This window comes from Falco naumanni, chromosome 3, assembly GCF_017639655.2.
Source record: "Falco naumanni isolate bFalNau1 chromosome 3, bFalNau1.pat, whole genome shotgun sequence".
Taxonomy (NCBI): domain Eukaryota; kingdom Metazoa; phylum Chordata; class Aves; order Falconiformes; family Falconidae; genus Falco; species Falco naumanni.
The window spans coordinates 70075446-70091312 of NC_054056.1; the positions used below are offsets into that span (position 1 = coordinate 70075446).

The 15867-nt window shown below is 41.5% G+C and overlaps 1 protein-coding gene across 4 annotated transcripts in view; it reads right to left on the minus strand.

Moving 5' to 3' along the window:
* The window catches only part of NOL4 (nucleolar protein 4), a 201398-nt gene that overhangs the window by 158605 nt on the left and 26926 nt on the right, over positions 1–15867 (minus strand). For all 4 annotated transcript variants that reach the window (XM_040587951.1, XM_040587952.1, XM_040587950.1 and 1 more), the window contains exon 2: positions 5925–6074. In XM_040587951.1, the coding sequence (XP_040443885.1) occupies positions 5925–6074 (150 nt within the window). The remainder of the gene's footprint in view (positions 1–5924; positions 6075–15867) is intronic.

The following is a 15867-nucleotide window of genomic DNA, read 5'->3' on the forward strand; positions in this document are numbered from 1 at the left end:
GATCATCCTTCACAAGTAAAAATACTCAAGTAGAATATGCACATAGAATTTAAGATGCTTAAGGTGGCAATGAGACTTCAACAAACGGTTCTCAGGCAAATGATGCACTCAGTTATGGGAAACTTTGTCCAGATAAAACAAAGGTGAGGGACTTACTCTATTGTTTAAATGAATGAAAATTTAGCATCTTTTTTAAGAAAGTAAAGACAATAAAACCTACTCTGAAATATAGTTTGATCACTAAATCTGGGCAATATACCTATAGCTGGGCCTGAGAGAAAGCAGAGATGATTTCCATCCTCAGTCTCATCACAGACCATTTGATTTTCTTGAAAAATGTAAGGCTTTTTTCATGGTTTGCACTGAATCACAAAAAGTTGTCCTAACAGCTTGAGCCTGTTGCATTATACTGCTGCTGTAGCCACAACTTTTCCCAGTTACTCCCACCTCTGATACACGCCTCAGCACTCAGATTTAAATTTTAGACACAGTTGAATAGTTTAAATTAAGAAATGCAGCTATACAAAGGCACAGAAAGTCCACTATGTACTCGTTGCACGCCTTTCCCAATACACCAGATGGACTCTTTTCCTGAACACTTTTCTGTGCATCCCCACCTCTGCTTCGACACCATGTCCTGGGTTTGACTGGGATAGAGTTAATTTTCTTCTTAGTATCTGGTACAATGCTTTTGGATTAAGTATGAGAATGATGTTGATAACACACTGATGTTTTACTGGTTGCTCAGTAGCACTTACTCTAAATCAAGGACTTTTCAGTTTCCCATGCTCTGCCAGTGAGCAGGTGCACAAGGAGTGGGGAGGGAGCAGAGCCAGGACAGCTGACCCGAACTAGCCAAAGGGATATTCCGTACCACAGAACGTCATATACAGTGTATAAACTGGGGGGGGGGGGGGGGGGGGGCAGCAGCCGCCAATCACTGCTTGGGGACTGGCTGGACATCAGTCAGCGGGTAGTGAGCAACAACTGTATTGTGCATCACTTGGGATTTTTTTCCCTTGGGTTTTATTCCCTTCTCTCCCTCTCCTCTTCATTACAATTATTACTGTTGTTGTTTGCGGGTTTTAATTTTTTTTAATTTCAATTATTAAATTGTTCTTATCGCAGCCCAATGGGGGGGTGGAGGGGGGAGCGGGAAAGCAGGGAGTGAGAAAGTGGCTGCATGGTACTTAGTTACCAGCTGGGATTAAACCACAACACACTGCAGTTCTCCTTTCAAGATGGGAAGCCTATACAAAAATAAGTCCTTCAGGACAGAAAGTGAAAAGTACTCTTCCAAAGCAACACAGTTCCTCCGGGACACTGAGCTGTGTCAGTGAGTGCCAGCCAAGTCACCCCTACAAGGATCCTTGGTACTTTCTCCTGAACACTTAACAAATTCTTTGCTTCAGCACATCTCACCACACCTCCTATGGAGCCCGGCAGAGGACCTGGGGGGAATGCAGGACAAAAGGGCCCTGTTTGGGCACCGCTGCTTTCCTTGGCACTAAGGAACATGGTCTTTTCACCTTCTGCATTTTCCTCATCACCTGTGCCCCTGCTGAGCAACCGACTCAGACAGGCCATGTGTCACACATCCTACCTTTGTAAGGAATTATCTCCCAGATCAACGCCCTCAGCATCTTCCCTGTTTTTGAAGTCCCCTGGGAACAAGGGAACTAGCTGAGATTATAAGCATCATATTAAGTATTCCTCCAGTCTGGCATACTCCAGATATGATTTAAAGTTCTTGGTTTCATTGTATATATGTAAGCCAGGTCTTTTGGTTTTTTGCTGGTGTAGATCTACCTACAGTTGTTCTGGCAAGAAACACAGCCCATCAATCTTATATTGTATCAAATCGGCATTTGAAATGAGCACAAAACCTGCCAGTTAAATGGGAAGCTCACTCTTTTTTGCATATTTTCAAGGTTACTCTCCCATATCTCCCACATAGACTTTGTACAATTCCCTTCTCATTTGGTAGTGTGCAGAGAAGAAGAAAATGGGACCTTATTCTAAACTTAAATATTGAAGTAAGATGCTTTCCTAATTAATCTATATGGTTTATGCCAAGAAATCATAAAGTTTGAGTTTGGTACATTGCTGCCCCAATTAAAATATAAAGGCTACCTTCCAATACACTGCTCTTTTTAGAGGTACCAAGTATCAGATCCTGTTTATCTTCCCATGCAGCACCACTGCAGGAAGTCCCACAGAAATCAATCAGTTGTAAAAATGCCATTTGTTTCCACACAGTCAACATAAAACAGTCAGAGCAGATTACAGATCCACTAATTGAGTTTGTAAGCTGTTCTGAACATGCTTTCAGAGAAACACACTGATGTATTTTAGCACTCCAGCATCTGGGGTGACTCTACCAAAAATTAAAAAGACTCTACTTATTCCAAGTTTGTTACTGTATATAAATGCAAAAGTAGTTTATTAAGTCACCTTTGACAATTTCATTACCCTTCTAATCATGCTTGAGTGCTACTCAAAACTTTGAGTGGAGCAGCCTCACTATTGCAAATAGAGACTCACACATATATAAGCAAATTAATTACTTGAAATCAATATGTTGCAATTCTTAGGGATGTGCCATTAATTTTTTAGAAATACTCAGGTACTGAAAATCCATGACAATATTTATGAACTTCAGATGCCTAGCAATTTTGTACTGAAACTGTGGTGGTTTTCTCCCCATCATTTCTCTGCTAAAATGTTTTGGTTACCCAGTGAGAGAGCAGAAGCAATGTGATCATCACATGCCATGAATTATGAATAACAAATAGCAGTTGTACCATACAGTTTGTGAATCCTCCTTCCTGTAAAAATTCTTCACTCAAACTATTTGGTGAATACTTATGCATGATAAGTACATTCACAGATCTCAAGGTTGATTCACTTTTGACACGTGAATAAAGAAACAAGACTAAATTAATCTTGTTCCCTATTCACTTAATAAAATTAAACCCCGCCAAAGTACTTCAGTTTGATTTATAAAGCTTTTAGGGTATAATGCTTTGTGAGACAGTTACCCAAGATACTGCCTCTTTCCTCCTGCAATGCCAGACAAGATAGATATTGCACGGCTTGCTGGAGCAGACTGACAATACAGCTCATAATTTTAGTGCAGTCATTTTCATAGACAGGTCCAGTAAAGGACCATGTAATTCCCCAGTTAGTCTGGTAGGGTTTGAGGCCTGTTTACTTAATCTAATTCTCGTGTCAGGATGGAGAACAAGAGTTGGCACTAGTTTGTTCTGGAGTCTTTTTTCCTTTTTTTAATCTATGGAAGTCTGTAAAAATTATATGTGTGTGAATCCTGGCCTTGGGAAATATGACTCAAAGCCTTTATTCACAGAATCACAGATTGGTCAGGGTTGGAAGGCACCTCTGGAGATCATCTAGTCTAAGCCCCTGCTAAGGCAGGTTCTCCTAGAGCAGGCTGCACAGAGTCACATCCATGTGAGTTTTGAATGTCTCTGGAGATGGAAACTCCACAACCTCTCTGGCAGCCTGTTCCAGTGCTCTGTAATCCTCACAGTACAGAAGTTCTTCCTCATATTCAGAAGGAACTTCTTGTGTTTCAGTTTGTGCCCACTGCCCCCTGTCCTGTCACTGGGCACCACTGAAAAGAGCCTGGCCCCATCCTCTTGACACTCACCCTTAAAATATTTGCAGACATTGATAAGGCCCCTTCTCAGTCTTCTCTTCTCCAGGCTGAACAGGCCCAGCTCCCTCAGCCTTTCCTCACAAGGGAAATGCTCCAGCCCCCTCATCATCTTTGCAGCCCCCTGCTGGGCCCTCTCCAGCAGTTCCCTGTCTCTCTGGAACTGGGGAGCCCAGAACTGGACACAGCACTCCAGATGGGGCCTCACCAGGGCAGAGCAGAGGGGGAGGACAGCCTCCCTCCACCTGCTGGCCACGCTTCTCCTGATGCACCCCAGGATCCCATTGGCCCTCTTGGCCACCAGGGCACACTGCTGGCTCATGGCCAGCTTGCTGTCCACCAGGACTCCCAGGTCCTTCTCCACAGAGATGCCTTCCAGCAGGTCAACCCCTAAACCAATATGCAATGAAATGATTGCACAAATATTGCAGACTCTGGTAACAAACTTACATTTGGGCATCCTTATCCTCTGCTCATAATGATGCAATAATCTCAGGTCGCAATTGCAATAAAAGTTGACATGAAATGAAACTACTGTGTAGGCTATTGAATCTGCACAAGTAGTTCTCACAGAAGATACCCTAGCTGTCTTTCATGCTGTTTGCAATAAACAAATTTCTTACCTGACCTGGAATCATGGGATTCTTACAGTAGTAAATGTTATACTTGGCATGTGTTTGTGTAGGATGTAGGATGATGACCTGAAGTATTGTATTTATAGTTGGCAGCACTACTTATACTTGTATATTATTCCACAAAGTTTGTGACCTATACCTTTGATCAGCTTACTGAAGTAAAACAAAATAGATAAAGGTCAATGAAAATACTACTTTGCTAATGCTTTCTAAAAGAGAAGACCAAGTATCAAAATGGCCAAGGTGACAGATGAAAATCAATTTTGACAGTTTGTGTTTGTTTACCCTGAAATAACACTCCAAGCCTTACAAAAGCACACCCAGATAACTGATGTATTCATATATCTGTCTTAAGGTCAATACCACTGGGAACAAATTATAAGAAATTTTGCCAAGAGCTTATCCCACAGCAAACCATCTGAAATAGCCTATAAATAAAATATCTGTGAAGAGATTCATAGATAAATAGTAAAGTTTGTTAAATACCTGAAAAAAGCAGTAATGGAAAAATAGCTGTTTCTTACAGCTAAAATCAAAGATGTGGGTATCAGAAATGTGGAGTTCAGCCACATTCTGGTGACCTCTGAACAAAAACGGCCAATGTGACTGCAGGTTGTTTTTAATGTGAAGAATACTGTGTTCAGGGTGACAGGTCACCTCAGGGCCCTGTGCACAGCCTGCCACCAGCCTCATCCTGCTAGGACCATGGGGAGAGCATGGGCCCTGGCTGGGAGCCCCTGCCCTGCTGCCCTGGGGGAGCCCCTGGTACTTCAGCAGCTGGAAACAGCTGGGCAGGCAGATCAGGATCAAGCACTGAGCATGCCTGGGACTATCATAGAATTGCGCATGGAAGTCTGGCCATCCAAAACCAGGCAAGCACACACATTTTAAACACCTTGGGAAAGTGCAATAAATGTTTCATTAGTTCTCCATAAGAAAAGTTATATTTGTGCCAATAACCACAAAAGCAATTTATAGCTATTTTAAGGCAGTGGCTGAACTGGTTAGGTCAAACTACAACATGCAATTAAAAATCTTAGAAATAATCATTTCTCTCTACTCAGCCAGTTTATGCAGGTGTGAGAGGTGCCCTCTCAATACTTCTCTCATTGTACCTATTAGCTTTCCGGCCTTTTGAATTTAGGATATTAACAAGTTTTCATACCATTAAACCATAACTATACTTAGCCTGCAACAATAAACTACAAGGCAACTTCATCCATATGATGAAGTACAGCACCTCATTTACCAAAGTTGTGGCAATAGCTTCTAAGTCTTCTTTAAGACTTCATCCATTTAATAACAATTAATTTATACAGAGTTTTCACAGAAATTGTCAAACCATTACAGAAAGAATAAATTCCCTGCTTGCATCAATCAGAAATCTCTATTGAAGTCAATGGATCTGGGTTTTATTACACAGAAAATGTGATTTCTAAACTGTATGTTTCCATGCATTATTGAAAGATCTCTGAAATAAATTTGAGGGTGAGGGTTGCAGTACTAATCCAGTTGGAAAAAACACAAATCGCATGCCATGTGGTTAAGCCCAAATCACTCATGCTTTTAGAGACTGATGTTCACCTTTAGTTTGTTGGGGGTTTTTTACTTACTGCTTTATACGTTCTCTTTTGTCCAGCATGTTTTCTGATTTGTTCTCCATTAGGCCCAGTTTCAACATGCATGGAATAGATAATGTCAAAGAAATCTTCTACGACGGCTACCCGCCGTAAAGACAGCTTCTCATCTACACCTACTCCATCCTGAAAAGGAAAAAAACATAAAAAGAAAGAGTAAGAAGGATGAGATAAATAGATGAATTATGATAGCCATGGGATGCATTGTCCTTTTTTAGCAGGGTGTTAAAAGACACTTCCACTGAGATCTGAAGGTCACCCACCCTGTGAATGTCTGAAACAGTACTGTAGGAAAGCTGTATGATCAGAAGGATCACACGGACCCTTGCAAGCAGTCCATTTTGACAAGTCAGGGCATTTGGTCTCTTGATAGAACATGATCTTTCACTCCAGTATTTAAAAACCAAAACAAAATGTGTCTGTGCTTCTTTCTCCAAATGCACAAACAAGATTCAAAGGCTGAAGCAGTCCCAAACACGTGGCACAGAAATGCATTATGCGGCTGTTAATAAGAATGCAACAGCTCTCTTATCCTCTTATTTCCTTCCCACCCCCCACCCCCCCCACACCCCACCCCCAGTAAATCTGTACCTAGCACTTCATAAAGGTATATAATAAAAGTTTTTAATTCACTGGTGACAGAGCTGACTGTAATTATGAATACAAAGGAAGTTGTTACAATTTACCCCTGCAAAACTGGTTTGAAAATATACTACACAAAGACATATCACAGCATGAGGAAAAGGGACGTTTTTTTAATTTGTGATTTTTCCACACACGTTTCCAGTTAGTGACAGAAAAGTGAGGACACCTACCATTTCATTTTCAAAAGTAATAGTGCCACAGTAGCTAAAGATTTATGAACAGAACCAGTCCCCAACATCTCTGAAACTAATCAGTGCAGTTCAGTTCCTGCCTTTTAAACAGGACCATCCATATGAGCGTTTTTTTGGTTTATAGCTGTCTATGGATTCAGTTGTAACGAAGCGACAGTATCTGGGACCCTTGTTTTTCCAGAGCAGACTGTGTTTTGTAATACAATATAAGTATAAGAAGAATAAAATAAGAATGGCCAATTCACTTGTACTCCAACACAGTATTTGAATTTGCACCTTTAGAGGCAGCAGTGTCACCTAACCTTCAATGGTATTTGAAACAATAAGGGCACTCCAAACTCAACACACTTGATAACACCATTACTGCTACTCTAATTCGTGCCACAACAAACCTGATTTACTTTGACCTTTTTTGTGACAAAATACATGCAATTATTGCTGCGGTGACCAAACAAAGATGAAAGATGAGAAATGAAAAGGAAATAATTATGTGATTCCTAGTTGCCATCCCCCTGCTCATAACTTTTTGTTAACCCATTCCAGAAGGTTTGCTGGATGTGGACAAACATGGTTTATTTTTCTCACTGCCTCTATTTGCATTCCAGCCCACTTACTTATATATTTCATATTGTTCACAGAAAGGACCCAAATAATTGCAATAGCTCCAAAGAACACTTCAGGGTGACACAGAGGCACTCTGACATGTTCCCAGTAGAGATGGAGAAAACATCAGTGCCTTTATAGAGTAACTTTCTAAACATGCATGACTCCGAATGGTATCGAGTTAGGCGGTGTTGATATGCTACCAGCCAGACAAGTATTGTCCTATCCTGCTCCAGCATGCCCAAACTTCTTCGGAGATGTCCCTGCCCAAAGCTACATGGTCCCCTCCATCCTCACAGCAGGTTGGGCTCCTTATCCCCAGGAGACAGCTGGACCAGAGCAGAACTCCCACACGTGTGATGAGAGGACTGCCATAGTCCTGATGGAAGTGACTGTGTTGAGGATTCAGGGTGGAGAAAGATGAGGAATTTGCAGTGCAGTCACCACCACAGGTTCAAGCCTTAGAAAGATCAGCTGGGGACAGTTGCTCTGAGATGGTGGTGAGGCTCCCATCCCATTAACAGTCTCTAAAATTTCACTAACCAGCAGTTCAACAATTCTGTGGCATCATGACAGGTTCGGGTATCAACACCATTAAGAATTTACTTGGTATTATCCACCACTATTGCCCACTATTTAAAAAAAGAATGCTTTAGAGATGGGGCCAACATAAAATCCTGATCTCTGCAGCTTTAATCTTTAGAAGAATTCACATATGAACTCTGTAGGGGGGCCCATCTTCAATCATTATTTTCTCACCACCCAAACAGCACGGTGGGATCCCTAATGATTTCAAACACTCTTATTATGATGACAGCGTTATCTCACATCACTCTCCAAACACTCAGAAGTTTATAGTGTTGATTAACTGATAAAGATTTAATCTGTTTATTACTGATGAGTTTTGTTTTAGGAAATTTCCTACGGGGGAGCTCTCTTTTTTAATTAAAGAGAAATGCATTACAACAATATTAATTTAAAACCTGAGATGCCACCTCAGCAGAGCTGACACATATAAATATTGGGAATATATTCAAAGAAGGAACTCAAAAACAAAACTAATTTTTCTGCTTTTGGAGGCCATAGTGTTCAGTTCTCTTTTTTTTGATGGTACCTCCCTCCTGGACACTGACACCCAAAGGTAGGTAGGTAAGCATGATGTGGGTGTGCTCTTCAAGCTGCATTTCTCCATCCAGCTGAATAAAACAGTAAGCATTGCAACTATTGCTAAAAATGCATGGAAACAAAATCTGCACAAACTCTCTGTCATGCCTTCTAACTGAAGTGCCAGAAAATTAATACAAACTTTCCAAATCTTGTCAGTCAAAAAGGGTACAAAAAAAGGGTTTACACGGAGCAGAGACTGTTTCAGGGGAAGACGGTACCATTATTTAACATCTATACTCATAACTTCATCATAACTTTATCTGGTGGGGCCTGCACTTGACTAGGTCAGGCTTCATTCTGGTGCTGTATAAGGCTGCAAGGTAGAGCCTGTTTCGGAAAGCCTGTAGTGCTGCAGAAGGTGCTGAGCTGCTGCGAGTGAGCTGCTCAGTCCATCTGGCAACATGCAGTGCCGAGCAGGGACTGTAAGCCTTAGCTGCAGAAGCAATACACCAGATGAGCAACTTGAATAAGGTAGCTTACTTACTGGGACTTTCGATATCCCAAGATTGATATCCCAACAAGTAAAAAGCTGGGCAAATGATACAACCTCAAACCTCCGCTTAAACCATAAAGTCTTTGAAGTGGACACAGTTGTATCAGGCTTTTCTGCCATACACCGTTACACTACACCTTTATCCTGAAATTGCTATTTGATAAAGGCATTAACAAAGGAGCTCTACTTTATAAGCTGGCTTTGGGTAAAAATTTTCACAGTGCCTAAGGGGACATTTTTTTAGCCACAACTAGGCTAAAAAGAGGTGAGTGAAGGAATACATGATAATGCTATTCAGATGTCTGAAAGGCTATGAAATGTCCACAAGGGACAGAACAAGTAATAGGCTTAAACCACAGCACAGGAGATTTACGTTAGACATTAGGAAAAACTTACTGTTGATGTGGATAGTCAAGTATAGTAATAGTTTGCCTGGGGAGGCTGTGAGATATGTACGTCACAGGAGGATTTTGAGACCAGGTTAGACAAATATCTGTCATGGATAGTTTGAGTAATTCCTGTCTTGGATAGACTAGATATTAATTGAGTTCCTTCTTGATAACTCTAGGACTGAGAAGCTTAAATGCCACTTTCAAAGTGACTTGGGAACTAACAAAGCTGGAATAGCAATGAGGATATTTATAAATCACTGAGGTATTTTTAGGACTTTTATTCGTCATGGCAAGAGTCCAAGCCTCACTTTCAAAAATTACTTAGGAATGGAAGCCTCACTGAATGTTTCACTTCAAAGATTGGACTTCAACTCTCAAATCTTTTAGGCAAAGCTACATCCCACACATTTCAGTCATCACTGAGGTATGCCCCTATCCTAAACCAGTTCTCAGATTCCTCTCTGGCCAGCAGCATGACAGCCACTGCCAAAATACAATTCAACTTTACAGCTGCTGGAATGGTTTCAATCTCTACCAGTGAAAAGTTACTTAATTTTACTCTTTGTATTGCAGGATGTCCTGTTTACTCTTGGTTTTATGTTTATTCAGAGATCTTCCTATGTTCTTAGGATACAAATAAAAAGATGGTTTTCATTTTCAGCCCTACAGATTCCATTTGCGCTCTGAGATGGAAGTTATTTGTTTATTTGTTTATAGATAGCTACACAAAGAATAAACGTCTGGACAGAAGTGACTTTTACAGAGTTGTGCACCTCTTGGAAAGTGCTAGGGATCCCTTTGAACAAGGATGCTTGAGGAGAGAGTCAGTCTCTTTTATTGAGGTGGAGTCTATAGAGCTAGTGGGAGTAAAGAAGGGAAAAAGTTTGCCAGTGAAGCGAACAGATAAAACTTAGTGAAGACAGCAAAAATATCTATTAAATGAAAGGCTGTCATCTTTATATTACTTTGCAGAGGAGAGAAAAATTTAATACAAGCCTTTAAAATTAAAGCCACTGAAACAAAAGTGCTTGCAATTCCTTGCTTGAGAATACCTGTACCATCTCATGTTGAAATTTCTTGAGAGAAATAGGCCTCATAAAACACCCTCTTGCTTTGAGAATGAATATAACTATCAGCATCTTTACAGTGTTTGAAAAATATTCCTATAAACACATGATAGACTGAAAATAAAAGTAAAGGCTTTGTTGGTGGTTTTATAGAAAATGTTCAGGTCTATAAAAACCTCTGTTGTAAAAGCCAGAAGCATCTACAAAACATTAACAGTAGATGGAAATCACAACCAACCTAAGTATTTCATTACCTAACGTAAATCACATACAAATGTAAGGCCTCTATGAATGCAGAACTATGATGTGTAACATTTTTCTCATATAACCAGTATTTATTTGTGTCACCACACCTCTGCTGACTAGTATTGCCTCTTGCAGTCTTGAAGATGCACTTCCACTGGACGGGAAGCAAAGTCTTTTGCTGGCTGAAACACTGTGCTCTGAATGAACAAAACATTTTGCATATAATTAGCTTATATGTAATGAGCTCCTGACATGATTGTACGTAGGTGGTTTACTCCCTTTGGATTCAACACAGGAAAATTTTGTACGGTAACTGTTAAGAGGAACCAATGGTAGTTTATGTGTAACATGAGTCTTATATACCTGTCTGCAGAAATAAGTCAAAATTAATGATCAAACTGAAAAATCCCATTATACATTATTTCCTTTATCTGCTTGCTCAGTAACTGTAAAAATACTAATATTTAAAAAGAGAGATGACCATTTAGGAATATCTCTTACTCCACAGAAATTAACAAATCCAGTTTAATGAGCACACAGATTTGAATTCCCAGGTTATTAGTACATCCATTTGAATATCTAATTTATTCCTGTTGACACAGTATAAATTCACAACAGATCAAAAATTATTAGTATTTGATAGATATTATTAGGCTGCCTAAAAATAAATTGATCATTTCTATCCAGTTCCTAATGGAAAGTGTCCACAACAGTGAAAGAGGTATTTATTATTTGAAATTTATAGTTTCTGTTACTCATTATATGATATGTTTGAACAGTAAATCTCATCTTTTACCAGCAGATGGAGACAGGAAAAATCAGAGTTATATTGAGGCAGATACACACACATCAGAACCATTTCCAGCTGCCAAGTCCTCTCTCTGGAACCTTTAGAGCAACAAACCCTAAAAGGACTAAACCAATAAGCTAGGATATGGCAGCAATGAGTCAAACTAATTGTAGAAATAGATAATGAAAATAAATAGAATAAAGTGAAGTAAAATGGCAAATTAATATGCCATTTGAGATGAGAGACTTAGACTAAACAACAGACAAAAAGGTTTGGGATGTTATGAAAGCTGTAGGTGAGAAAAAGTCCTCTAATTGTCTTGACAGGGGAGTCCTAGACACCCAATAAATAGCAAGACATACCAAATCAATACTGAGCAGAAGTCCCTTTCTCCATTACCTCTTAGACCAGTCCAGATGACAGGAAATCATAAAAACCAAATCTCTGTCCATAAACAGTAAGGGGTGAATGCTGAGTGACATGTAAGTCTAAAAGATCCCACCCAGAAAGACTACCCTACTGAGTCCTTTCAGGTGAGGCCATCACCTGGTGTGAATCACTAGCTCTATTTAATTAAGCTCTAGCAATTAGAGATAACGGGTTGTGAAATGCCTGTGCAGGGATCTGCTTGGTAGACTACCATGGGATAAAGCCCTGGAAGGGAGAGGAGCCTAAGAGCTGGTTAATATTCAAGGATCACCTCCTCCAAGCTCAGGAGTGATGTGTCCCAACAAAGACAAAGTCGGGCAGAAACACCAGGAGGCCTGCATGGATGAACAAGGAGCTCCTGGACAAACTCAAAAGGAAGCCTACAGAGGGTGGAAGCAAGGACAGGCAGCTGGGAGGAATACAGAGAAATCGTCTGAGCAGCCAGGGATCAGGTTAGGAAAGCTGAAGCCCTGATAGAATTAACTCTGGCTGGGGATGTCAAGGGCAATAAGAACAGATTCTATAGGTACATCGATAGTAAAAGGAAGACTGGGGAAAATGTGGGCCCTCTCCAGAAGGAAACGGGACACCTGGTTACCTGGGATATACAGAAAGCTGAGGTACGCAATGACTTTTTGCCTTGGTCTTCACTGGCAGGTGCTCCAGCCACTCTGCCCAAGTCGCAGAAGGCAAAGGCAGGGACTGGGAGAATGAAGAACCACCTGCTGTAGGACACGATCAGGTTCGAGAACACTTGAGAAACCTGGAGGTGCACAGGTCCATGGGACCTGATGAGATACATCCGTGGGTGCTGAGGGAACTGGCAGATGAAGTGGCTAAGCCACTATCCGTCATATCTGAGAAGTTGTGGCAGTCCAGTGAAGTTCCCACTGACTGAAAGAGGGGAAATACAACCCCCATTTTTAAAAAGAGAAAAAAGTAAGGCCTGGGGAACTACAGGCCCATCGGTTTCACCTGTGAGCCCAGCAAGACCATGGAACAGATCCTCCTGGAAACTATGCTAAGGCACATGGGAAATAGTGAGGCGACAGCCAACATGGCTTCACTAAGGGCAAATTGTGCCTGATAAACTGGGTGGCCTTCTACAATGGGGTTACATAATTTGTGGACAAGGGAAGAGCAACTGATGTCATCTACCTGGACTTGTGCAAAGCATTTGACACTGACCTGCATGACAGTCTCTAAATCCTTGTCTCTAAACTGGAGAGCCATGGATTTGACAGATAGACCACTCGGTGGATAAGAAATTGGCTGGATGGTCACACACAAAGAGTTGTGATCAACAGCTCAATGTCCAGGTGAAGACCAGTGACAAGCGGCATTCCTCAGGGGTCCGTATTGGGACCACTTAACATCTTTATCAGCAACATGGACACTGGCATTGAGTGCACGCTCAGGACGTTTGCAAACGACACCAAGCTGTGTAGTGCGATTGACACGCTGGAGGGAAGGGATGCCATCCAGAGGGACCTTGACAGGTTTGAGAGGTGGGCCCATGCAAACCTCGTGAAGTTCAACAGGGCCAAGTGCAAGGTCCTGCATGTGGGTTAGGGCAATTCCAAGTACAAATACAAGCTGAGTGGAGAATGGATTGAGAGCAGCCCTGAGAAGAAGGACTTGGGGGCAGTGGTGGATCAAAAGCTCAACATGACCAGGCAATGTGTACCTGCAGCACAGAAAGCAAACCATGTCCTGGCCTGCATCAAAAGAAGTGTGACCAGCAGGTCAAGGGAGGTGATTCTCACACTCTACTCTGCTGTTGTAAGACCCCACCCTGTACTGCGTTCAGCTCAGGGGCCCCCAACATAAGAAGGACATGGACCTGTTGGAACAAGTCCAGAGGAGGGCCATGAAGATGATCAGAGGGTTGGAGCACATCTCCTGTGAAGACAGGCTGAAAGAGTTGGGGTTGATCAACCTGGAGAAGCGAAGACTCTGGGGACACCTTATTGCAGCCTTCCAAAAGGGGGCCTAAAAGAAAGCTCAAGAGGGACTTTTTACAAGGGCATGTAGTGATACGACAAGGGGGAATGGCTTTAAACTGAAAGAGGGTAAATTTACATTATGTATTAGGAAGAAATTCTTTATATGACAGTGTTGAAGCACCAGAACAGGTTGCCCAAAGAAGCTGTGGATGCCCCATCCCTGGATATGTTCAGGGCCGGGCTGGATGGGGCTTTGAGCAACTCAGTCTAGTGGGAGGTGTCCCTGCCCATGGCAGGGAGGTTGGAATGAGATGATCTTTAAGGTCCCTTCCAACACATTCTATGATTCTATGAAATCCAACTTGCCAAACTGCAATGGGAAGGTCTGTCACCTTGCTTTCCTTGAAGTGTACTAAAATGGGCCTGGAGATTATTCCATGATAGACAAGGTACCTTCAAAGTTATCCTCAGATGCCCCTTTGGCATGAACAGGATAATAACCTGGCCAGTGGTCCCTGAGATAAATATTTTAAGTTCTTTCCATATTGGAGAAGAGCAGAAGCTTTTCTTTTTTATCTTTCTTCAAAAGTGTGGCTGGATAGGCAGATCTATCATCATCAGTGTTGGTGCAAGAGAAGAGCTTTGAAATGAGAACAGAACGTGTCTACTGACTCTTGCATTTTGTACTGAAAATAAACATGGACATGGCAAATGAGAGGCAATTTCAAAAAGCCACTTCAAGATCAACAGCACTCAGGGTCCTGAAGGAATGGCAGGGAAGACCCCAGTGAAAAATAAACAACAGGCAGAGCCCTGGCTGCAGTTTACAGAGTCAGCTCTTAACTGAGGTCTTAATACTCTTCCCCCAGCACACTAATACCTGATTTTTTTTTTTTTTCCCTAGGTGTTTAAACATTTGCACAACCATTCTGAACAAAAACGGGTCACAAGACAGGCCACATTTTACTATTTGTGAAGTCTGTTGCTGCAGGCTAACCAAACACCATGAGCTCTATTTCTGTGAGCAAGTAGGGCACCACAGGAAGAGCAGATCTGTAGAGCAAAGCAGTCAGTATCAAGGAGCTGATTCCACACCATACATATTTCAGGCTAGCTCAGACCTGGTCCCCTGCACTGGACAGCCACTTCTGGTTGCAAACTAGTAGGTGCATGCCTGGAACAAATGCCAGTTTTCTTTCACTGAAAGGAACCCAGTTCATGCACTGAAAAAAACACTGCAATGTGACATGAAGCACAGTGAGCATGGTCAGGAGCTTTGTTTCAAAGGCACGTTCATTCTCCAAACTAAAACGCCAGTGCAGATGCAGCCTTAGCTTCCTTAGTAAGGCAAAAAGATAGGATTTTTCACACATGTATACTGTGGTGAACATTACCCAAACCGATGAGGAAGACACTTAAGTACCTGGCTCAGGGACACATAGCCCTAGTGTGACTGGGAATAGCAGAAAGAAGCTGAACACCTATTCTGACGTGGACAACATATTTGCCGCATCGCACCCTCTACCTGCCTCCCTCTCTGGCAAACTGCTGCCTACTTAGCCTGTTAAAACAACAGATGATGCTTCCATCATTAGTTGAAGTCTGATTACAGCTGGCCTTTCTTATTATTTTTTGACAGAGAAAGCAAATTAATGCTGTATTCTGTCTACAAAAGTATGTTGAGCTGGTATATTTAATACAGGAACAGTTAATTCAGGCACTAAATGCATCATATTCAGTGAAAAGAATGGGGCAATTTCAATCAAACCAAAGCCAGGACTGGACAGAGAGAGCAGAAGAGCACATACAACACCTGTGGGGCGATGGCAATTTTCACTTCAAAGGTCATCTTTTTGTCAATCTCTAACAACAATAAAAATATTAATTCAGCAAACTGCATTTTCAATTGAACTTAACCATAATTTATCAATGAATTCTTCATTTTTAAAA